This window comes from Peromyscus maniculatus, chromosome 3, assembly GCF_049852395.1.
Source record: "Peromyscus maniculatus bairdii isolate BWxNUB_F1_BW_parent chromosome 3, HU_Pman_BW_mat_3.1, whole genome shotgun sequence".
Taxonomy (NCBI): domain Eukaryota; kingdom Metazoa; phylum Chordata; class Mammalia; order Rodentia; family Cricetidae; genus Peromyscus; species Peromyscus maniculatus.
Window position 1 is genome coordinate 32,956,901 of NC_134854.1, and position 26,717 is coordinate 32,983,617.

The window sequence follows — 26,717 nt, forward strand, 5'->3', positions numbered from 1 at the left end:
TACTAGAACTTGTTTATCTGTAACTAACAACCCATTAAGCAGCCTTCCCTGTGTCTTCCCCCTCCTTATTCTCCCAGCATCTGGTAACAACATTCTCATGTCTGTGCAATGGAAATTTTTAGATTCTAAATATGAGTGAAGTCTTACAATATCTGTCTTTCAGTGCTTGCTTTATTTCACTTAACTCAGTGTAGTCTAGCTCCACCCTTGTTGTTCCAAATAACTGGATACCATTCTTTCTATAATTAATAGTGCCTTCTGCTGCCCATCTAATATAGTCTCTTTAAGCATTCATCAGAGAGATATTCACTGACCCATTTGGTGGATTTGACACTGATTTTATTAATATTGTGGCAGAGCTTCAATAAACATTGAAGTACAGATATCTATAACATATTGATTATATTCCTGTTATATGTATATTTCCCTGTAGGACTGTGAGATCACATGGCAGTAGTTTGACTTTTAAACTTCATTAAGTGTAAAAGTCTTTATTTCAGTGTTAGCTTGTGGCTAGAGTTTTCCTCGTCCTGCCTGGCCCACGGTCAGGACAGATCTCTCTCACCTGCCAGTCCCACAGCCGCTTAGACCCAACCAAGTAAACACACAGAGACTTATATTGCATACAAACTGTATGGCTGCAGCAGGCTTCTTGTTATCTAGTTCTTATATCTTAAATCAACCTATTTCTGTTAGTCTATAAGTTGCCAAGTGGCTTGTGGCTTACCAGTACCTTACATCTCACTTGTCATGGTGGCAGCTAGCAGCATCTCCCTGCCTCAGCTTTCCACCTCCCAGAATTCTCCTCTCTCCTTGTCCTGCCTATACTTCCTGCCTGGCTACTGGCCAATCAGCACTTTATTTATACAGAGCGCTATCCACAGCATTAGCTTTTTTTCCCCTTGTACTGTATTCTTGGTTTCTTCTTGTATACAATGCATTGTGATCATATTCCTCTCTCTCATACCTTTTCTCATAGCCTCATATATGTTGTTTCCCTTCTTCTCAATTTATTTCCTCCCAGTCCCCACCACTTTCATTTCCAATCATATGTATACAAGTCAGGCAGGTATTCACAATACAATACAATACAATACAATATGTTTGTGACAGCAAAAGCCATTTCATACCCAGAGGATAGCATTTTATAGTATTCCTTCTCTTCCTCTGGCTCACTCAGTCTTTTTGCCCTCCTTGAAGTGGGTGAAACAGATGTTACATTTAGGGTTATGCAGTCCTTGTCATCAGTACTTCGAGGGGTTATGAGTCTCTGCATTGACCATGACACACTGCTAAAATTTACTTTTCATTTTTGATGAAGGTCATACCGTTCCCCATAATGGCTATACTGATTGAAATTCCCAAAATAGTTTGTAGGTTTACCTCCTCGCCTCACTCATGGCAGTTTGTTTGATATGTCGAAACATTTCTCCTAGTGTAATGCAATGTCTCCCTGCTGCTTTGATTTGTTACCTCCTGATTAGTGGTGTTGAACTTTTTCATATACCTATTGGCCACTTGTTATCATCTAAGAAATACCTATTTAAGTTATGAAATTATTTCTATGTATTACTTAATTCATTATTTACTTTCTCACTAAAGAACCTATAACACTTCATTATTATAAAGATATAGCTCCTTGAAAAAAAGCTCCTTTGGGAAAAAATTAAAAGCAAGGATAAATGTTTGAGGATGTGGGTATGTTTGACTAGATTTAACTACTGTGTATATATACATATATTGAAGAACTATGTAGTCTCTGTTAATGTGAGTATTTTTTAAGTTGTTTGTGTGTTGAAAGATTTTTTTTTTTAATGGGGGAAAAATCTAAGAATTTCATGAGTTTATTTTTTATAAATGAGTTTAAAAATAAAATGTGTTGATTTCTGTGATAATATGTTTAGACTGGCTAGGAATAATAATGAAGTCCCCATTCTAAAATTAATGTGACATAGCATAATTAACTGCTTGCATATTTGCCATTTAAATCATCCACAATTGACTCTGAATATGTAATGTTAGTTTCTTGCTCCAAAACAAACCCCTTTTGTATTAGAGGGATCATAACTAAAGATGTTGTTTTTTTTTTCTTTGAAACAGAGGGAAGATGGGACAGAATGGACAAGACGCTGTGAAACAGCCAGGAATGGGAGCGACAGACACAGAAGGTGAGTGACATTTACATCATTGAACTGCACCAGAATCTACGTGCTCCATTATAAACTAATCTGTGACAAATGGCAAAAGCCCCAGGTGGCAAATCATCATCTAGTGAGTAAGAATAACTTCGTGCTTATTAACCACTGTCAATTTCCTTAATTGTATTCAATATTGAGTACCTTGGGGGACAAAATCTTAAAGAAGATCACAAGGATGATGGGAAAGAGACTCAAAATATTAGTGGGACGGAAGAGAGGACACAAGATTCAATCCATGAAGATACAGCCAGCTGCATTTTACAAAGATTCCATGAACATGCGTTGGTGAAAATGCCTTCAACAAATGATACTGGAAAGTAATATTCACATGAAAAAGAATGAAACTAGATCTTTGTCTCACACCTCGTACAAAAACAGACTCAAAGTATATCAAAACCTATAATGTGAGACCAGAAGTTCTGCCGTGTTGAGGCCCAGGTCTAGGTAAGGACTTCTAATGAAAAGGACCCCAAAGCCAGGAAATAATGTCAAGAATTGACAATGAGATTGCATGAAATTTAAGTTTCTGTATATAATAAAGGATCAAAACTCTGCCAAATTAATCTCCATAATATACAAAATTTAAAAACTTAATACAAAAAACTAAATACCCAAACCCAAAGTAACTTAATAAATCAATAAATATGATCGTGAAAAGAACATTTGATCCTCAACTGATAATGTAAAAATTATAAACATATAAAAATATTCAGCATCTTTAGCCATCAGAGAAATGCAAATAAAAATTACATTGTGTTTCCTATTACCACGTCAGGATGGCTACTATCAAGAAAACAAACAACAGCAAATGTTGGAAACAGGACGGGAGTAGGAAACAGGACAGTAGAAAATGCTTGTACATTGCTGGCGACTATATAAATTAGTCAAGGTACTATGAAACCAGTATGGAGGGTCTGGAAAATTAAAACTATCATATAATCTAGTTATACCACATCCTACATACATACTCAAATGGGTCTAAGTCAACTTTTCACAGGGTCCATGTTTAAAGAAACACTATTCAAAATAACCAAGTTAAAGAATTAACCTGGGTATCTACCAGTAGATTAATATATGAATAAATGTGGTATACATACACAATAGCATTGTTTTCAACCACAAAGAAGAACTAAATCATGACCCTTCCTGGAAAAAAGATGCAGCTGGAGATTTACACATTGAGCAAAGCAAACCAGATGCTTAAAACAAATATCGCGTTTTCTCTCATTCGTGAATTATAGATTTTCACAGATATAATCACACATACAAAAAAACCTCACAGGACATTAAAGCAGCTAATGGGAAACTGTAGCAAGGTAAGTGACTAGTGCCAAAGGGGAAGAGGAGAAGAAAGGGAGACAGAGGGGTAAATGTGGTCAAAATTCAGGATATACCTAGAAATATCTTTCTAGACTTGAAACTTACTTTAAATAATTTGACAACAATGTAAAACTTTTAAAAGTATGCTTTCTTGAAATATAAAGAAATGGGGTTCTTTTTGGGTTTGTTTATTTCATCTTCTGTGTATGAGTGTTTCGCCTGCATGTGGTATGCGCACCATGTGCATGCCTGGTGCTCAAGGAGGTCAGAAGAGGTCACTGGTTCCTCTGGAACTGGAGATGTTCATGGTTGTGAGCCACCATGTGTGATGGGAATCTAACCCAGGTCCTCTGCAGAAGCAACAAGTACTTTTCATCACTGAGCCAACTCTCCAGCCCCAAGAGATGTATGTTTCAATGTCATACAAACAGAAAGATGAATCCTGACCTATTTAAATCATGACATTTTTTATTTATTTTATTTTTTTTACTTTTCTTGTTTTTGAGATTATAATTAAATTACATTTCTATCCATTATTTTTTTGCTTTATATACACTTTTGTCTTACATTTGTTTGTTTATGTATTTATTTATTGTGGGGCCACAAATATTAGGCATATAAGGAAGTGAAAGGGAACCTGTAGGAGTCACTTTCCTCCTTTCCCCGTGTCAGAGCCTGAACTCAGCTCATCAGACTTGGCAGAAAGACCCTTTTTCTGCTGAGCCATTTCACCTATCCACACTCCAGGAAAAGTCTTAACTCTATGAATCTCAGAAGAAATGAATGCTGTAAGAATAATTTTATTAAAAATTTACTGAGCAAACTTATAAAGTCAAATTTGAAAATAATTGCAATGAGCAAATAATGAATTACTTCAAATTACAAAAAACTGACTTCAACAAAAATGTATCTAAAAGCTAAATAACTTCATATTTTATAGTTTTGTGATGAAGTCTAATATCTATTATACTTCATAAATTGTTCATCTCAAATATTTTTACTCTTCTAAATATTTCATAGCACTCAAAGTACATTTTTAATATATTACTTCATTTAATTCTTTAAATTACCTCTAAAATAAATAGCATATATTGGAATTATATTAAAGGATATCAAGTCACAATATAAACAAGGTTATAAGTAAATTGATCCTAAGAAATGACACCAAACATCGTTCTATTAAAAAAAAGAGAGAGAGCATGATTTGGGGACTATAGATATAGCTCAGAGGTTAAGAGCACTGGCTGTTCTTCCAGGGGGCCTGAGTTCAATTCCCAGCAACCACAGGTGGCTCACAACCATCTATGAGATCTGGTGCCCTTTTCTGGTGTGCAGAACTCTATGTACATAATAAATATTTGAAAAAAAATCTTATTTGAAAAAACTAGAGGACATGAGTGGTCTTGGCTTCACTTCTAAACTATTGTGGGATATGAGAAGTGATTTCCCTGCCCTCAGAAACCTCATCTGGTAAATGCTGAGAGTAAATGATTTTCCTCAGGGTCTTAGAAGATGCCATATTTTCGTGGTTCTTAGCAAGATATCTTTGACTCATTCAAAATCTCTAGGTCTTCTACCTGTTGCCTTGTTCCTCAAAGTCCTCTCCACTCCCTGGTCCTGTCACACACACACACACACACACACACACACACACACACACACACACACACACACACACACACACGTGCATGCAGCATGAGGGAGGGAGAGTGAGTGACCGCACAATTCTCTTATATATTCTCATTCATATATATATGTACATATATTACTTCCCAATCTATTACCCAAGTGACCTAGAATACAAGCTCATTGGAGATCACATTCAGTTAGGCATTTATATCCCAGCAGGAAAAAAGAAAATACTCTATGTGTCTAAAGTAGAAAATGCATGCAGCTGTTTACGGCTCTAGGTGTGGCATGAACCTGGGAGACCAGGGCCTAAAAATGAGGTAGATAAAGTCTCAAGCAATAGTTAACTTTACTCAGAGAATCAGACAATTTCTACTAAAGGTTAAGCAGAGTCACCTAAGTAAAGTGTTCAGTCACAAAGACAGCCACACATGGTAAAACATGTTTTTCTATAGAAGCACATGAATGGCCACAACTGAAGTAAATTCATTCCCATCCATAACACCTGGGAGGAGCCGGAAACATATTCCAAGAACAATTCTGTGTTTTGAAGAAACTGAGGTCACAAGACTCTTGTCTTGTTTTCTTGGAGTTTTCTCACAAGCACGCACAATTCCCTCGCATGACTCCGTTCTTGGATGCTGTTCTGACATAGAGCTATATAAATTAATATATGACTATTATGTAAGTATATGTGAATATAAGTCAATAGCTTCTAATTTCCTCATGTATCTTCAAGTATAAAAAGAATTCAAGTATAAAAAGCACAGTTCATGTATAATTTAAGACTTTTCATCTCACCTTTCTTTTAACCGTCATGCTTATAAGCAAACTGAACCTGTGTTAATGTTAGCAGCTGTGAATGGAGATGCGGCACATGCCTCACTGCACACTGCACACAGCACACTCCGCACAGCACACTCCACACTACTGCACATGCTGCACTGCACACTCCGCACAGCACACCCTGCACTGCACACTCCGCACAGCACACTCCACACTGCACACTCTACATAGCACACTCCACATTACTGCACACTCCACACTCCACACTCCACACTGCACACTCTACATAGCACACTCCACACTACTGCACACTCCACACTGCACACCCCACACTGCACACTCCACACTGCACTCTATGCACTGCGCACTGTACACTCCACACCGCACACTTCACACTTCACTCCACGCACTGCACACTTCGCACTTCACTCCACGCACTGCACACTCCACACCTCACACTCCGCACTGCACACTCCGCACTGCACACTCCACACTGCACACCCCAAACTGCACATTCCACACTGCACTTTATGCACTGTGCACTGTACACTCCGCACCGCACACTTCGCACTTCACTCCACACTGCACACTCCACACCTCATACTCCGCACTGCACACTCCGCACTGCACAATCCATACCTCACACTCCACACTGCACACTCCACACTGCACACTCCACACCGCACAGTCCGCACTGAACAGTCCGCACTGAACAGTCTGCACTGTGCTCCCACACTGCAACCCACACTGCACACTCTGCACTGCACACCCCACGCTGCACACTGCACACTGAACACCCACACTGCACACTTCACACTGCACAGTCTGCACCGCGCTCCCCGTACTGCAACCCACACTGCACACTCTGCACTGCACACCCGCACTGCACACTCTGCACTGCACTCCCCACAGTGCACTCCCTGCACCGCACTCCCCACACTGCACTCCACACTGCATACTCTGCATACTCTGCACTGCGCGCTCCTCATTGCACACCCTGAACCTCACACCCTGAACCGCACATCCCACACTGCACACCCCCCACTGCACTCTGCACTGCACTCCCCACAGTGCATGGTCCACACTGCACACTCTGCACTGCACACTTCACACTGCACACTCCACACAGCACGCTCTGGACTGCTGTCTCACTTCCCATCAGTCCCATACAAACATGCTTGTTTTCTAAAAAGGAGCGAATCTGAGGCTGCTTCCTTTTTGTTTAAACTTGTGAGTCAATCTCTTTAAGCTCTAGTGAACTGACCCTGACCAGTGACTCTCAGATTAGTTCTAGAACCAAGTTGTAGATGTAACCAACCGTCTTATTAAATAAGAAACACAGAAACAATGTAAAAGAGAAAGCCGGGAGGTCAGAGCTCAGAGCTAAAATCTCACCCTTCCTCCTGATGTCCCAGCTTCCCGAAAGAGAGCTATATCCTGTCTGTTCGTTTTTTTTTTTTTTTATAGTATTTTGTTCTGCCTTCTCATTGGTTGTAAACCCAAACACGTGACTGCCTCCTCACTGTCTGAATGTACAGCCCCCTAGGTCTTAAAGGCATATGTCTCCAATGCTGGCTGTATCCCTGAACACACAGAGATCTATGGGATTAAAGGCGTGTGCCACCACCGACACACTCTTGCTATGACTCTAATAGCTCTGACCCCCGGGCAACTTTATTTATTAACATACAATCAAAATCACATTTCAGTACAATTAGAATACCACCACACCAAGGTGGGGTCGAGGTTGAGAACAGGGAAATGTAACACAGGGTGAGGCATTTATAGTTATGTCCCCTTGGGGACTAGCAGAACTTTAGACAAGTTGTTCTGGTCTTAGATAAGACAACCCTTCAAAATAATCGAATTTCTAATTTTCATAGTTCTGTGAAAGGAGGCAGAAAGACACACACAAAGATGGCTAGTGTGTCCCCGTTGCTGTGCCTGGGGTGCACATAGAACTCCTGTGGTGCTTGCTTTGTGTGACGCAGATAATGGCCTCTGTTTCCTCTGTTGTCAGGCAACATAAACAGCCAGTTCAATGGAAAAAGGAAAACCAAACAACACAGATTCACCATGATTTGGTTTGGGACAAAGTCCATGGATTCCTGATGGTGGTTTTACCCATTTCCATTCTTCATTAGGTACCAGAAAAGCTCTCAGTTCATTTATAAAATGGCAGATTCTTTTGATCTTCGACTCCATCTTGAATATTTAGTGTTGCCCATTTAAGTTTTTATTGAATACCTCAGTCCATTCTAAGGAAAGCTCATCTATGCATCTATGCAGATATAGTATAATAACATTGTGTGTGTGTGTGTGTATATATATATATATATATATATATATATATATATATATACATACATAGGAACTGTATCATAGTGTTTAGGGTCCTCACTCATAGACAATTTTGCCTATAGAATTTTCATTTCTATAAAAAACACAATTGTTTACAAAGCAAAACCTTTCTGCCCAGATGCTAAGGTATTTTTATGCTAAGGGCCACTGTCCTGGTTACACATGAAAACACACCATGCATTAGTGCTAGGAGGGAAAGTGGGGACAGGACAAGACACAGGGCAATCAATATCTTACTGTCCATTTTTAATGTGACAACTTAGGTAGAAATAATGGAAACATGAATGTCATATGAATCTTGTTCTCCTACCATTTCAACATCTCTTTTATATGAAAATTTCTTTCATGTACACTCATGACAATAGCTAGAGTATGGTCTCTTCTAGGTAAAAGAATACGTTTAAGAAAATCTAAAATAAAAATGTGTAAGATATGTTACTCCCTTCAGTAAACAGATAAAAATCTAGAAATTCGAATTTGAGTTCTCTCTTTGCTTTCTCTGTGTAGCTTTGCACCTTTCCTGGAACTCGCTTTGGAGACCAGGCTGGTCTTGAACTCACAGAGTTCCGCCTTGCTCTGCCTCCCCAGTGCTGGGATTAAAGGCGTGTGCCACTGCCCAGCTAACAAAAGACATTTTAAAAAATCATTTTCTCTAAGTGTTTCCTCTCATGTTACATGATATATGTGATGTCTGTTAAGTAGATTGGAATAGCCCAAAAGTTCTACATAAAGTTCTCGTTTCATTTTCTCTCTCTCTCTCTCTCTCTCTCTCTCTCTCTCTCTCTCTCTCTCTCTCATATATATATAATTCCAACTGGAATTTTTTCTTTCATTGAAAATAGATTTATTTTCATAAAATATATTGTTTTGGTTTCCCCTCCCCCAACTCCCCCCAGTTCCTCCTACTCCCGCCCATCTGGAGTCACACCCTTTCTTTCCTCTCACTAGAAATCAAGCATGCATCTAAGGAATACAATAAAATAAAATAAAAACAAATTGGAATAGGACAAAACAAACAAACAGAAGAAAAAAAAGCAAAGATAAAGCAAAAGAAACATGTATAGAGGAAGAGACACACATGTTCTCACACACGGGAATTTTATAAAAGCACAAAACCAGAAGCCATAATAAATACTCAAAGGGCCTGTAAGGTTAAAAAATAAGATCGATAGGTAGATAGATAGATAGATAGATAGATAGATAGATAGATAGATAGATAGATAGATAGATAGATAGAGTTTAAATTGTCAACTTGACAGATTCTGTTCTAGACTCACTTGGGAGATTTTCCCTCCGGACACGTTTGTGGGGGCTGGTGGTGATTATGTTCGTTAGTGTGGGATGACCCGTCCTAACTATGAGTGGGACCACTCCCTGAGCAAGTGACCTTGAGCTGTAGAAAGTGGAGGAAGCAAGCTGAGCACTAGCATCGTCACTGTCATCTGCTGAGGTCATGACGATGTGACCTGTTGCTTCAAGCTCTCACTACTTTGTTTTCCTGCCATGAGACTGTGAGCTGGGAATTAATACAAACTCTTCCTTTCTTAAATAGTTTTAAAAATCACTTCATGTGTTTTGCTTGTCTGCATATCTGTGCACTATGTGCATGCCTTATGCCTGAGGAGTTCAGAAGAGGACATCAGATCCCTTGGAACTGGAGTTATAGACAGACAGTTGAGAACTGTCATGTGGGTACTGGGAACAGAACAGGCATCCTCTGGAACGCCAGCTGGGCTCTTAGCCACTGAGCCACGACAGCAGCCCCTACCCTCCGTCTCTTAAGTAGCTCTGGTCAGAGTAGCTGTCATTCACTGAAGCTGGAGCAAAGGGTGCTAGGGCAAACAAAACAGGGCAAGCGGGAATTTATAGAATGAAAAGTCTTGTATATGATTTCAATGCTCTCTGAACAACGAGAATGGCCAAAATGAAAATGATTAAATGCTAGTGGATTTTTAAAGTATCAACATTTAAAATTGTGACTATTGCTATGCATGGAGATAGCCCTCTCAATTCAGGTCTTTTTTGAGTCCTATCTACCAGATAAAAGGAACATCTCAATGGTACTACGTAATAGGCTGCACATTCTTGAAACTCACATGAAGAGAACCTGAGGGTCAGCAGGCTAAGTGACTGCCAGCCCAGATGTGTCTGAGTCTGAGGCCTGAGCACATCATGAGCACACGTCACTGGATCACCAGAGGTAGCAGGAAGTTTAGTTATTGAGGATTACTGACCACAGTGGAAAGTGTAGAGTAAGGCACTGCGGTCCCTAAGTGACTGACAAAGTAGTGTGCAAAGGAAAGGTCAAGCTCAATGCCTTAAAAGGGACATTTAAGTCCCATGGCATTCCTTCATAAATTTTAATGCAAAAATAAAGTTAAAATCATGTATAACTTTAGAATTATTTGTGTTTAAATCTTTGTACATTCCTCACCTATATAGGTAACATTAAGTACATAATTATTTGTATTGTCTTCTAGTTCTTTTGTTTTGTTTTGTTTTTCAAGACAAGGTTTCTCTGTGTAGATTTGAAACCTCTTCTGGATCTCACTCTGTAGACCAGGCTGGCTTCAAACTCACAGAGATCTGCCTGGCTCTGCCTCCCAAGTGCTGGGATTAAAGGTGTGTGCCACCACTGCCCAGCTTGTCTTCTAGTTCTTTTGTGACATAAAATATAATATTTAATTACTGAAATAAATTTATCTTTTCTATGTGAAAGTCAAGTTTCCTGGAAACACTGCTTGAATGAACATTCATTTTTCCAACTTCTATGAAATAACAATTACATCTGAGTAAGAATTCTGAAGTAGATTTGTGTCATGGGTTATTTTGTTGATTTTTTTCTGCTTGTATTTGACAATGCCATATTTATTAAATTCTTTAAACCTAATGATATACACACACATACACAAATGACCGTCAAACACACACTGGTCCCCATCCTCATGTACAACTGTGAAGCGTCAGAAGAAAGTAAAGGAACATAAATGATGAAATAACAGAAATCTAAAGACTATAGTGTGCAATAGATACAAAGAACTCCCCAAAAGGGCTGGAGACAAGGCTCAGCACTTAAGAGGTGGCTGCTCTTCCAGAGGTCCTGAGTTCAATTCCCAGCAACAACATGGTGGCTCACAACCACCTATAATGGGATCTGATGACCTTTTCTGTCATGCAGACATTCGTGCAAATAGAACACTAATATACATAAATAAAAAAATCTTAAAAAAAAAAAAAACAACCTTCCCAACAAAACCTGGATTAAAATAAGGGGACTATATCTCTAATTATTAGAAAGTTTTAAACTTCATTTTGTGGTCTCAGAGATTATTCACTCAGTAAGAAAATACCAGCCCTAGAGAAGCTGAGAAATCCATCCACCCATCCATCCATTGGGGCACCAAAGACTTGTTTAAAGTGGGGTGGGTCTTCAAAGAAGCAAATTAGTGCACACAGCAGCCAAGATCTAACAGAGTGCTCACCTATGGCTCTGTTCTCAGTTTATGGGGACCATAAGAGCAGTGTGCCCATCTACCTATCTGAGGCTCAAAACCAGGGTGAACAATATCCGGTGTGTACAACTGACCCTCAGCTGAGTCTAGGCACTTCTTGGAAGACTTAGGTAGAAATATCTGAGCTGGGAGTGATTGAGGATAGTTCTCCCATTGAATGAAAATTTTCACTATGTCATCTTTAGCACAATACGAAATATACAATTGTTCCAGTTACTTTTCCATTCCTTTGATGAAACATTGATACAAACTAACTTGTGGAAGAAAGGGTTTGGTTTAGTTTACAAATTATAGTTTATCATGGAATGAAGCTGCAGCAGGAATTCAGAGCAGGAGCCTGGAGACAGACACTGAAGCAAGACCAGGGGAGACCACTGCTTCCTAGCTTGTTCCCACTAGCTCGTTCAGCGTAAGGGATGGGACTGTCCATCGCTGGCTGGGCCCCCTCATCAATCAACAATCAAGAAGATGCCCCACAGACATGTCCACAGACAAACATGGTGGAGGCAATTCCTCATTTGAGATTCACTCTTCTGGGTTTGTGTCAAATTGACAAAATCTAACACTCACAAAAATGTGCATTGCATATGCACATAAGTAGATAAATAAGTAATGTCATGCACTGCAAAGAAAAGCAAAAGCTATGGGAATTAGAATATCTTCTTTTGTCTCATTGAAAAGTTTGTATCATTCACATTTTATGTACAAATAGAGCAAGCTAGGCTATGAATGGGTAATAAGTGCGGTGTTGGGAGAACAGGGAGGAGAGGAACTGGTTGAAGAAATGATGTACCTGCCCAAACAACAAACAGAGATAGTTGTAGATGTAACCAACCGCCTTATTAAATAAGAAACACAGAACCAATGCAAAGAAGAAAGCCAAGAGATCAGAGCTAAGAGCCTTACCCATCTACTGTAGCTAGCCTCTTCAGCAAAAGAGAGACCTACTTCCTGTGTGTTTGTCTTTATATAGACTTTCTGTTCTGCCTTCTCATTGGTTATAAACCAAACCACATGACCGCCTCATCTTCTGTACAGACCGCCTGTCTGTACAGACCTCCAGGTCTTCTATGGTTGGTATTGAGATTAAATGCATGTGTCTCCAATGCTGGCTGTATCCCTGAACACACAGAGACCTACCTAGCTCTGCCTACCAAGTGCTGGGATTAAAGGCGTGCACCACCACTGCCCAGCTTTCGCTATGGCTCTAATAGCTCTGACCCCCGGGCAACTTTATTTATTAACATACAAATAAAATCACATTTCAATACAAATAAAATACCACCATAGCTTGTATTGGTGAAAACTTCGGTAATAATTAAAAATAGGTACGTAGACATCTACAGAATTAAAAACAGCTTCGCTGCCAGGAGGAGTCACAAAGTTCCCTATAGAGAAGTAGTTGTAATTGATAGTCGCTGGGAGAAAGAGTTTTCTTTTCTTTTCTTCTTCTTCTTCTTATGCTGCTGCTTCTTCTCATGCTTCTTCTTCTCATGCTGCTGCTTCTTCTTCCTCTTCCTCTTCCTCTTCTTCTTCTGCTTCTGCTTCTGCTTCTGCTTCTGCTGCTGCTGCTGCTGCTGCTGCCACTGCTGGGGTTGGAATGAATAAAATTATCAAAAAGAAACCTTATATGGTAAAAAAGCAACAATGAAAAAGTAATTAGTAATTTCAGTGAAAAACAAATAAATTAAGAAGCTCATGGAATTTTCTCACTATCTCAGCAATGGGGAAAAAGTAAAGTTACTATAAATGCTAAATTAATTAAGGTTATTATAAAAATATCACAAGAATAAAGAAGTACAGGAAGACTTTATTCTTCTAGTGAAATAAATTTTCTTTAAAAATCAGTGCATTATAAGGTAAATATGCATATATATTATACAAAATTCTTTTGCAAAATGTAGAAAAAATAAAACATGTTGATGGATTTTCTCTGCAATTTTTTTACACATTTTTCTTCACAGTTTTACTAAACATTAGACAAAATGAACTATTGAGATATGAGGTTTGATCTTTTTAAAGAAATCATACACATTAAGTGATATGTGAGGAGATATAAGGATCAATAAGAACTTTGTGAGGAAAAAGACAGTCATATTATATATAACTTTTTAATATTTTCCTGAATCGTGTGGCTATCCAAATCTTTAAAATTCTTTAGTGGTAGTTATTGCAACAAAGTACTGTATTTTTCTTTGTTTTGCTTTTTGAGACAAGGGCTCACTATATAGCCTTGGCTGGCCTGGAATTTGTTTTATAGATCAAGCTGGCCTTGAACTCAAGGAGTTGAACTCACCCGTCTGCCTCCAGTCCTGGAAGAGGCATACACTGCCATCCCTGGACTAATTACACACTTTCTTTAGCATGCTCACTAAACACCTCTGACCACCAGTGTGGTATAGAGTATTTCACTTGTAAGAAACCTGTCTTCAGATGATGAAATCTCCAGAAATGATGAGCCTATGTGCCACCAACAATCAAGTTGCTTATTTTCACTCCAAAGCAAAAGGTCTTTATAAATATGAAGCACAAAAAAAAAATCAGAAATTTGGAAAATGCTGCAGTTTATTAAAGTAAATTTCCTCTCTGAACATTCAGTTTACTACTTTCTCTGGTTTAAATGTATTTTTAGTTTTATTACCCAGCAAGTCTTGGAAAATTACAGTTTTCTATAAAGGAAAATATTTTATATATGAGTAAAAAAAATTAGAACTGCAAAAGAATCAACCAGAATATTTCACCAAAGAATATTTTCATCATCCCAGTGTCAAAGCCTCACAAAACTGATTTACAGATAAGAATGTCATATGAATATTAGATAACGCACCCTGAAAAATGGCACAGTGCTGGTTTGCTTTATGTTGGTGATTCTCCAAGGTAACCAATACATTGTATTGTTTGCTTTGTGACCTGGAGAACTGGGGGAGGAAGGAGACCACACTGTTTAACTCTTTTATTGTGAAACAAACTGTTGTCTATCCAGGTCATTGCATTTGAGGATTCCACAGATGCAGATAGAAACTGTTACCACCTGAAGCAGATGTTTACTTATGCAGGGAAGAGCACCCCTGTGTGACTTCGGTAATTTACACCTTACTCTGAAGCCCAGACAACTCTCTCTGATGCTATGGAGTACTGCTCTGGCCACCTTACAGGGTTTATCAGGGCATTGCTGCAATTGAAATGTGTTCTTTCTGCTCGATGATTCATTATTTTGAAAAAGGATGTACACCTTAGTAACAATAACAAAACTAACACAGATGCCACTTATGGCCAAGTGTTCTGCTAGGGTCTTTTTTTAAAAAATAATGACTCCCCAATTATAGTATATTATTTGCTAGGGTCCAGCAAGATACTAACACAAAATACTCACTTGATCAGTATTTTTAATCAAATTTGAACCTAGAAAGCAAAACTTAGATAAACTAAAGTCAGAACCAAGCATAGTGACAGTTGTGACCCTAACATGAATATTTACCCACAAATATTGAGAATTTTAAAACAATACACTCTGCACATACCCATCAAACCCAGGCTCTTGAGTATTTATGTTTCTCATATTTGCTAATGCATAGCTTTTGAAAGGGTAACCACATAAGCCTTGAGTAAAAAGGATATGACCTCATTTATAATTGACTTTAAACAGTAATTTTTAAGTCTTCACTTTTGTGATTTTTACTTTTTTGACTGAGCACAGTAAGAGGTGACCAATGCTGAGTTCCTTCCACAGATGTTTGTGAATAATTAGGATTAAATTCTCTTAGCGGTGAATGCACATTGAGTATTAAGCTATTCTGTTTTTAGCTTGGATTATGAAATTTTCCTGGAAGAGAAATAACTTTCCAGATAGTTTTAGGAATAAAAGCATATGTAGTGTAACTGGAATAATGCTAGCTAGGGTTTCAGTAGGGAGAAACTTCCCGATCAAAGCTTAAGTAACATGAAATAGCATTGACAAAGATGAGCATGCCCACATCTCTATGGAATTTTTTTCATTGTTTTATTCTGGGGAAATAGTGGGATACAGGGCTCAAAATGGAGTCACAATTCAGATCATTAATAAAATAGTGAAGGCCATCAGGAAGACTTTTGACCCACACTGTAGTTAGGTAGTTGAAAAAAGAAGGGACATTCCACAACTTTGCTACAATAAAGGATGGATTACAAGAAGTCATTTCTGCATCAAGGGATTCATTAGAAAGCTAGTCAATGGCTCACACAAGAAATGGTTAGCAGTGGGGTGCAGGTAGAGGCGGAGATAGAAAAAAAGGAACAGTTGTGGAAGGTATCTATTAAGACACCTACTTTTGGAGAGACATGATTCAGAATGAGAATTCTAACCCCAGAGCTCTGAAGCTTGGCACTGCACAGGTGAAATGAGGCTGTACTGACAGTTAGCAAGTGATTGGTAATTAACAGAAGTATGATTCAAGAAGATGAGAGTCAGAAAAGACATTAACAACGAAGGGTGATGTGGGAAATGAAAGGAAGGGGAGCTGAAGGAAGGTGAAGTGCAAACCCATGCTTCATGGGATTGTAAAGAAGAAATTGGCTGTGCATGGGAAGCCATCTGGCACACATTTCAGAATGCATTTTAAAACATGAATTAAAAGAGTAAGATGGAGTTTAAACTAAATACAATCCTTTTATTTTACTCTCTTAACTTTATCTGTCTATATAGTGACACTGATCTGCTATTCTATACATAGAAAGTTTGATGAATCCAGTCCTTCCATGGGCTGATGGGAGGTGTGGGGGTGAACAGTGTGAGGAGAACTCTAGATAAGGAGAAAAAACCTCAGACAGACAAGTTGGGGTGAGTTTTGCATCTAAGGTGCCATTCAAAGAGAACAAACATTCAGAATGTGACCATAATGTATTTAGACCACAATGTATTTAGACCAAGTTGAATAACAATTCTATATTTGGAAATATCTTACACATATATAACAATAGATGCACTTTACAAAGATTTTTTGGGAACTCCAGAGGATTTCTTCAAATTGGAAGAAATGGAATTAATCAAAACAATCTCCTATGAAAGTTAACAAATATAATATTTTGCACTTTTACAAAATTTCTTTCATTGATTAATGTTTTATTAGTCCAGAGAATCAAGCCTTGGAAGTTGAGCAGTTTCAATCCATTGGGAGTCTTAGGTAGCTAAAGTGACTATATCTCCTTTTTGTTTGTTACCTGTGGTGAGTGAAGCAGGGGCATGCTTACTTTGGCTTCTAAGTGCTTTAATCTGGGAGTCGGTAGCTCAAATTTATCTCTATGGCTGCCACAGGTGAAAGAACGGGACAGTTTTTCCATAATGTACTTCATACCAAATGTTTTCTCTCAATTTCTTTAACTTTCAATTTTCTGATATACTGAATTCATTTCCTTTTAATTGACAGCTAATTGGCTGAGCCAGAAGTTAGATCCATTTGCACAATTTAGTTGATTTTGAGATGGGTGTGATTTTTCTCAGCCAATTTTCAGTTTATTTTAAATATTTCTCAGTGATGTGATCTGGGTAAAGTAGATGTGAGCTGTGGCTTAGGGATATTTTGGAGCCCTGGGTGTGATCTATTTTCAGGATGTGTTTTTCTTGTGACTTTGCGAGCATGGATTAGCAGTCCCTGGGTGATATTTTTGTATTTTATACCTAAAGTTTTAAATTTATTATCCTATTTACATATAATTCAAGAAGATATTCATGAAAATCATTGTGCTTAAGATTAAGGCAACTGATTAAAATACAATGAATTGCTTTAAAATCTGTTTTCGAAAGTTACATATTTATTGAGCAGGGAGTGATCAGTTTCCCTTCTAGATAGAATATTATCTAGAATTCAATCTAAGTTGAATTGTGACCATGACATGAAGGCACGGTAGCAGAAATACACAGTATTGTTACATGAAGAAAGGGAAATTGTTTGATTTATGAAGAAGCATTCTTTAGCTGAGTGTGATGACACATACCTGTCATCTCAGGACTTGAAAGGTAGAGGCAGAGTGAGCAAGGTTCAAGACCAAGGTACTGAGAAATGGCTTAGAAAGTAAGAGTTCAAGGTCTAGTAAGTGTGTGGCCAGACTGGGCTATTTCAGATTGATTCTCAAAGCTGAATGAAGAAAAGGTGTTTGCTAACGTAAAGACAACATTTATTTTTTTAATTTGAAATATGCAAATTTATTGTGTACAAAAATGTTTACATTTTATCTTGTGGTTAGTTTTATTACAAGATAGAGGACTCAGTCTTAACATGTTAACTCCTAATTTTATATTTTAAACCAGAAAGTGTGTCTGGGCCTCTAAGCCTGTCATGGCAGCTGTGGTCAAGCTGTCCACCCCCCGCCCCCCCCCCCCACACACACACAGTGCCATGTAAACCAGACCACCTATGATCTCATCACTTGGGAGGGCCACAAAAGGATGATCATAAATTTAAGGTCACCTTTTGCTACATAGTGATTTACAGTGTTGTGCCCAGATCGTGACCCCCAGAGAGACCACCAAAGACGAGCATGCCGGAATGCAAAAGCAAGGTTTAATTCTGGATATCCAAAAGCAATACAAGCCTCGGCAGGGTCTTTGTCCAATACATCCGATGCAGTGGAGCCTGGAGGAAGTGCCCACCTATCTGCAAGCTCAGCTTTTAAAGGGAAAAATCACAAGGTTACATCATTTAGGGGTGCTAGTACGGGTACAATTCTGATTGGCTCGCTTCTAGGGACTTCTAGAAATTACTTCTAAGGGAGTGGTTGCCCACCACCATTTCTCATTGGCTGCCCTCAGGTGGGGGCATTTCTGTGGTCAGTTACCCTGGAAACCAGGGAGAGGACATTCCATAGTCTGGCTGGCATTACCTCGTGACTACCTTGTAACTCTGTACGTTTACATTTCCTGGTTTCTGGAATCTGAACTGACTGGTTTCAGTAACTAATGGCCTATTCCCAAAAGGAGAAATCTTAGGCCTTAATTTTAGGGTGAAAGCATTTTGGTCTCATTTCTAAGATGGCTCATTTTGGTCTCACAACAGCTTAACCCCTGCAACCTGAGACCTTAAAAATAATCTGTCAAATTACTGTCTCTCTTTTCAAAAGTACTACTTATTATTTGATTATTTACTAGTGTTTTGATTATTTAAAAAAAATACCTTTTGTGCTGCTTAAGTGTTTTGTTGCCTTGACAAATACCTGATAGAAATAGTTTGAAAATAAGAAAGATGCGTTTGGCCCCTGGCTTCAGAGGTTTCAGTACCCAGTGAGCAGGAGCCATTGTTTCTGGACAGGAAGTGACAGCTGGCTATGTCTGAGTAACTGAGGGCGCTTACTTTGACACGTACGAAATAATAGAAAGTGCTAGTAGTGGAGTCAAGGGGAAACCAAGACAAAGAAACTTCATTACTCCCTCCTGTTCTCATGGTGTTCTGTATCCCCCACCTCCCAGGCTGCTTGGGAGGCAGTGAAATCCGTGACTTGTGCTTGTCAAAGATGCATGGGAGCAATCATGTGTGCAGCATCTGGCCTGGACATTTAAGTAGATATGATACTTACGGAGGCTTTTTTCCTTCAGGCATAGCAGTCAGCGAAGGAAGAGGTAATGAGGTTTGTGACTATAAAGAATGGACTCGCCAAGTCCTAAGGGACTGGCCCTTGGGTGAGGCAAGAGGAGCAAGTGTGCAAGCAGAGGGATAAATCCGGAAATGTAGGCAGACTGAAGAAGACATCACAATTCCAAAGGACCTTCTCCAACAGAATTGGGAGACTCCTGAGTCACTAACTTCCTTTGCACTAGGTGACCTCATAGGATAAGCACCAACCCAGTAGGCATCTACTGACACATTCTAAGAGGAGATTAAGGGAATATAATGACAAAAGGAAGGGAAGATCAGAGGAACTATACATGACAAAACCCCACCTCTCCAGCAGCCCAGGGTACTGAAACACAAAGAGAAGCTGTGGTCAGGGCCCAGCAGGAGCTGTAGCATGGAGGAGGGGGTCCAGACAGAAGCTGGAAAGACAGAGCCACTGGAAACTATACCCTACAGGCAGGATTGGGTGAGACAAGGAAATAAGTGCTTGAACCTCTCCCCGATGGTCAGATCTCCTGTTGGTAACAGTTATGTATGAAGTTATAGCAGCTTTCTTGGCGCGCGTGGATTAAGACTGCGGAGTTGGAACCCAGCATGTTGACATGCCTGCAGATCCAAAATCCAGAAGGCTGAGGCAGGATGACTGAGTTTGAAGCCAGTTTGGATCACACAGGGGGATCCTGTCTCAAATAAGAAAAGAAGGGAAGGGAGGGGAAGTGGAAGCAGGATAGAGAAAAGAAGGGAGGGTGAGACAGAGAGGAAAACAGCCAGTGGGAAGCAAAGAGAAGGAGGTGAAAAGAAAATATTCGGGGTGCTCCTGTAATTTGCTCTTTTATCTAAAATGGCAGTTAAGGAAAAGAGGACCTAATAGCTGGACAGAACATTTAAGACAGTGCCTTCGAGAACAGCACAAGAAAATTGTCATGTATACTGCTGCAAACAGAAACAGCAAAGCCATCCAAAACCTGCAAGGACGACCAGACTTACCATGTCTTAAAAGTAATATAATTAACCCTAGGAACAGAGAGAGAAATCCCATAAATAGCTACAAGAGCTAGTGTACTTGGCTCCCACTGGCTGCCCTTCATGTTCACTGGCGGATTAGCAGGCTGCCAGGTCATGACACTCCAGGGAGGAGCTGGACATTCTGCAGTCTTTGGAAGCTTTACTCTTAGGGCTAAACTATTTTCCTCACGGGAGCTCTTAGATCTGCGGAATTGTACTATTGTCTGGTTTATTCTCCAAATGTGGCACATGGTGAAGCTAACTCTAGTGTCTGGTTCAGTTCTCCAAATGTGGCACATGGTGATGCTAACTCTAGTGTCTGGTTTAGTTCTCCAAATGTGGCACATGGTGATGCTAACTCTAGTGTCTGGTTCAGTTCTCCAAATGTGGCACATGGTGATGCTAACTTTCTAGTGTCTGGTTTAGTTCTCCAAATGTGGCACATGGTGATGCTAACTCTAGTGTCTGGTTCAGTTCTCCAAATGTGGCACATGGTGATGCTAACTCTAGTGTCTGGTTTAGTTCTCCAAATGTGGCACATGGTGAAGCTAATTCTCTAGTGTCTGGTTTAGTTCTCCAAATGTGGCAAATGGTGATGCTAACTCTCTAGTGTCTGGTTTAGTTCTCCAAATGTAGCACATGGTGATGCCAACTCTCTGCAATTGACCCACCATTTCCTGGGCATGTAGCTTTGCAATGAAAGGTCAGTACCACTGGGTGAGATGCCATCCAGGGACAGCCTAGGACAGCAAGCTGGCTTTGACCTGTTTATCGGTCTTCACTCTTCTCTGGAAAAGGACTTCCGCTAACATGCCTATCATAAAAGATTTCCTTTTTAGCATTTTATTTTCTTTATTATATTATACATTTTTAGTTAAAATATAATCACATCACTCTTCCCTTTCCTTTCCTTTCTCCTGATCCTTCCAAGTTCCCTGAGTCTATATTTGTTGTTTGTGTTAATACAGTTTCAGAGCTGACCATGTTATGCCCAATTTGTCGGGGTCCCCAAAAGACCACCATGGAGACCGGATTCTGTATGTAAAAGTAAAAAGCCTTCATTTTGAGCTCCAAGCTTGGCCTCTCTGTCCAACACAGTGGTGAGAGTATAGAGCCCCAAGCTGGGTGGGTGGGGTTTTTATACCAGCGGTTGGGGTGAGGGAATTTCCAGGCTTCAGAACTCTGATTGGCTGACATTTGTCTAGGGGTTTAGGTGTGTGCTGGGAATGTTTCGAATGTCAGGTATTTCCCCTTACATGCTGGCTCCCCCTGGGTGGGATCAGCTTATGGCTTTTCCTGGGTCTGGGTGATGCCTGCCAGTAAGCCTGTCACAGCAGCTGTGTCCAGAGTCCCTAAGCCTGTCATGGCAGCTATGTGGTGAAACTGTTTGGGGCCCCCCACAACCACTTTAGGGGACTCAGCCCTGGAATATGCTAACTCTCTCTTCTCTCAATGGTCATGATGCCTGTAGTTCTTTGTTCAGAAGCATAATCAGGTGAGATTCCCCACCCCACCCAGCTTCCATATTAGCATGCCTATAGATATTGTTATTGTTCAGATCTGTGGTAGACTGTTGTTGTGTGACAGACGTTTCCTAGGGAGATGAAACTCAAGTGTCTACTCACCCCAGATCTACAGCAGACTGAAGTGTGGATCCACCACAGTCCACCTTGGTGACCAGTGAGATTTATTGGGGTTGCTTACAGGGCCATGAGTGAGGGGCTACTACAGCAGGAGCAGAAATGACTCAAGGGCAGCTGCCTCACCAAGCTCACCCCAGAATGGGGGGTAGCTCCCCAAAGCTGGAGCAGACTGCCAATAGTGCAGGTAGCTCAGGTTCAAAGTGTCCTTCCTAGGTAGCTAGTTGGTCTGAACCTCTTCCCTGCAGCTCGGCTGGCCTGTGTTCTGTCCTCTATGCAGCTCAGCTGGCCTCCTCCTCTTCCAAGCTGCTTGGCTGGTCTTCAGTTCTCCCAGGTACCTGGGCTTGACTTAGCGTTTCCTTTGGAGCTTGGCTTGTCTGAAAGTGACTCTCAGCAGTCATTATTACTAATACACTCTTGGGAAGGGAGGTCATGAGTGATTCTGGTTAGTGTCAGGGACTTCCTGAAGCATTTGAATTGTTTACTTCTTAACTACCTTAAGGAGCTTCCTTAAAACATGAAATGTTTCTCCTTCCCTTGGAGCCTTGTTATTTTACATCCTTGTAAACATCTCACCATAAAATCTCCTGCTGTCTTACTTTTCTCTTATATCCTTTGTCTTAACAAGTTTCCCTCCAAGATAAAGGAAGGCTTTAACCTTGGAGAAAACTGGTACACACCAACTGTTTCACAGAAGACTTCCTGGTTACTGGCTTTTAGAATCTTTGTACCCCCTTTTCTGTGATATTCCATGAACCACAGAGGCATGCACTGTGAAGTAGATGGTCCATTGGGAGGAACATGGCTATCTATGGGCTCCCAATGACATGTTACTTACCATGTCTGGTTGTAATTTTCTGTGATGGTCTCCATTTATTGTGAAGATAAGCCTCTCTGGTGAGGGGAGGTAGCTACACTTACCTGTAGATAAGATTTAGAATACAGTAAATAATTATGCTGATCTAACAAAGGGGCACTGGTAAATTCTCTTGTAAGATCCATGGCCTCACCAGCCCTGGGAATTTCCTAGGAATCTAGTACCAGGCACAGTTTTTCTCCTGGTGAGTGGGCCTTGAATCCAATCAGATGGCCGTTGGTTACCACTAACATGTGAGTGTTACTTGCTACACCTTCATGGATACCTTGCCATGCTCATCATTGTTATGGTTCATAGGCATCACAGCTGAGTAGGACTAATAATTGCTTCCCTCCTTCAGCAGCTTGTGTAGTATTTTCTGATATGAAGGAAGCTAGACTATGTAGAAAGGAGGCTTTCAGGTTAGCTATAACTCAAATAATCTGAGTCCTGTGTCCTAAATAAGTGGTGTCTTCAGAAATAGAGTCTTATTTTCAACTTTGAGAGGCAGCAAGGAGCAACAGCCAACAGCCAGCTTAGGGAGTCACTTGGAGTACCCTGGCCAACCATTCTAAAGGAGATTTCTCATGCCTGGTACTAGGGTGTTTGTTAGTCTGTGGTTTTTGTGGGGAATACAGTCAACCCTAGTGACATAACTTCCTTTACGAGATATATAATTTATGTAAGCCTTGTTATTTTACATCCTTGTAAACATCTCACCCTAAAATCTCCTGCTGTCTTACTTTTCTCTTATATCCTTTGTCTTAACAAAAAGCCTTCAGAAGATATATATGTATATATGTATATATATATATATTTATATAGTAAATATAAAATAATAAGAGTCCTTGGAGCATTATCAACAGCCTTAGTATTATTTGACCCTCCCCTCTGCCTCTGCTTTATATTGCCTTTCCTTCCTTTGGTTGGAATCCTCTTCCTCGTTCTGCCTATCTTGCTTTGCGTCAGCTGCATCCTGCTATTTCCCTTCCAGATCTCCCACCCATGAGCTTTCTTTCTCTCCTAGGCACTGTTTTCTTCAGGCTTTGAGGAATGATTTCAAAATTTTAAATATTTAAAAAGTTATGTACATTTAGGTTTTAAATTTCTCTTGTGAAAATGATCTGTTTTTTCTTGTGTCATACAAGACAATAGCAGATTTCCAATTAAATTTTTTTACAAAGAGGTCTTGGCTATTTTTAGTCACAGTAAAAAGAATGCTGAGAAGCATGTGTCAGAAGGGCGACTTAATAACCATCAGAAACACGGGTGAAAATCAATCAGCAAAGCCTGCTTTTCCTCCCTAAATTAGGTTCTTTGGGGATTTATCTTAAAAAGAAAGACTTCTTAGCACAGAATGCAGAGAGAATATGCAGGCTTGTCCTACTTTCCCAAGACTCTTCAATCTGAGCAGGCCAGAATAATGCTTGCTTATTGTATGATGCATTTATCTCCTTGATTCTGGGTTATTGCAAATACAAGCCCTAATAACGGCTTACACAACTCCTTTCTCTTAGAAAAACATTAGTGAAAATATGGCAAAATGCCTACTTTCTCAGCTCTCATTCAGACTTCAAACAAGAAAATGTCTTAGGATCCACTTCATACCTTGAATAGTAGTGGCTCAAATATGCACAGCCATGAAAAGAAAAGCACACTAAAGCAATGACTAATCTTCCATAGGCTTGGAAGGAATTCCAAAATACCTCTCACTTGTGGCCTCAACATAGTTTAAAGAAAGAAGCTCAGATTTGAATTAGACCACCTAAATTTTGAATTAGAAAGCTAAGTCACTTTCTTTTGATCAAAGTAGAAATGATAATTACTTTTTGAGTCTCCAGTAACAATTAGAGAGGTTATACAACTAGTCTAATTATTCTAGGTGTTTTCTCTCTGATGTAAAAGGACAAGGATTAAGGGTAAACAGTCTGTACCCTGTAAAGTCTATGGACTATGAACAAACAAGGCACAGTGCTGTCTGAAAGTGGAGCTTGGCTTGTTTGAAGGTGACTCTCAGCAGTCATTACTATTAATACATTCTTGGGAAGGGAGGTCACAAGTGATCCTGGTCAGTGTCAGGGACTTCCTGAAGCTGTCTGAACTGTTTACTTCCTGCCTTGAGGAGCTTCCTTAAAGAATGAAGCATGAGTGATGCTGAGACAGTATACAGTACCATTGCAGTAAAGGGGTACTTAATTCTTGTAAAGAAAATGGCTACAAATTTATTCCATGACTTCTCTATTCCTAATATTTCTAGGTCAATAGTTACACAAAGCTAATCTCCTGGTTCACACATATATGCACATACTAGTGTTCCCCCTAAATTCCAAATTCCTTATCTAATCAGAACAAGAATGACTATCACATAAGCTATGACCACAAATTACCAAATAAATCTAGGCCAACTTTTTGGAAATACGTAATAATCTACTTTATGACTTTTGCAATTCATTCAGTCTAACATGTACACTGTCCATTTTTTTAAAACAAGGCTATCAACATCTACACAGATATTAGGGTATTTTACAAATAATAAGACAGGAATTTACATGTGTTATTTAATGATTTCATAGGTATTCATCATTACTAGTAACATTTTATTTATGTGGTCACCTAGGAATGTAAACTGTGAAAGAATAGATTAAATTCCTTGGTACAGTGTGAGGATGAAGATGTTTTTGTTCTTGAATTCATTGTTAACACTCTAAGAAGTTTGTTAAATCACGTCTCTTTGCAGTTTACAAATTCTGTCTTATGAATTCTCTAACTCAGACATCAGTGGCATAACCATTGGTCAATAGCAAAAGCTCTTTGTTTTTGACACATTTTTATATATTGTTTGAATATATGTGAGAGGGGGCCATGTACCTACCACGATGCACACGAAGGGCTCAGAGGACAACTTTCAAGTGTCTTTTCTCTTTTTTCACTCTGTGGGTCACTGGAATCAAACTCAGGTCCTCAGGCTTGGCAGCAGACAGCTTTATCCACTGAGCCACCTCACCAGCCCTGTGCTCCAATAAATAATCTCTCACCCAAGATCTCTTGAGAAACCTTAATAAATTTCAAAGATAATAAGTAATGAATATGATTAAAATATGTGTATGAAAATGCTGTAATACTCACTATTCATATATGTGAATCCAAGCAAGGTTTATTTTAAAATAATTGTTTTACTCGTTTTTGTGATATTTATTAGTAGGAAGTGCTGGCAACCAACAGTCATTTCTTGGTTATAAAGATAGAAAGGGAGCCGGGCGGTGGTGGCGCACGCCTTTAATCCCAGCACTCGGGAGGCAGAGCCAGGCGGATCTCTCTGAGTTCGAGGCCAGCCTGGACTACCAAGTGAGTTCCAGGAAAGGCGCAAAGCTACACAGAGAAACCCTGTCTCGAAAAACCAAAAAAAAAAAAAAAAAAAAAAAAAAAAAAAAAAAAAAAAAAAAACCACAAAACTAGAAAGGGAGTCAGAAACGGCTCCTTATTGCTGTTTTCACTATATAATCAAGCTGTCTCAGCAAGAAGTCACCCCATGACACCTTAACAAGAGAGTATTTCAGATAGAATTAAATCAGCTAATTCCATTCTGCTTCCCTTTTTAAACAAACAGACAAACAAAAACTAAGTAGGATAAGCCTTCAAAAGCATTTGATTTTTTGTATTTTGTCCTCTACAAATAAACTGTCCCACATAGATAAGATAGTTTGTCAAGAAATAAATCTAAAAATTTAACAGTGGCTTTAATATAGCCTCCAGTGGTAAATAAAACAAGGTCAGGAATTCAATACAAGTAAGACTGCCTCGCTTATTTTAAAATCTGGCTTTTCTTG

The 26,717-nt window shown here is 39.5% G+C and overlaps 1 protein-coding gene across 4 annotated transcripts in view; it reads left to right on the plus strand.

The window, feature by feature from the left end:
• Positions 1-26,717, plus strand: part of Pclo (piccolo presynaptic cytomatrix protein) — a 341,169-nt gene that overhangs the window by 298,145 nt on the left and 16,307 nt on the right. For all 4 annotated transcript variants that reach the window (XM_042272921.2, XM_042272923.2, XM_042272922.2 and 1 more), the window contains one exon: positions 2,101-2,168. In XM_042272921.2, the coding sequence (XP_042128855.2) occupies positions 2,101-2,168 (68 nt within the window). The remainder of the gene's footprint in view (positions 1-2,100; positions 2,169-26,717) is intronic.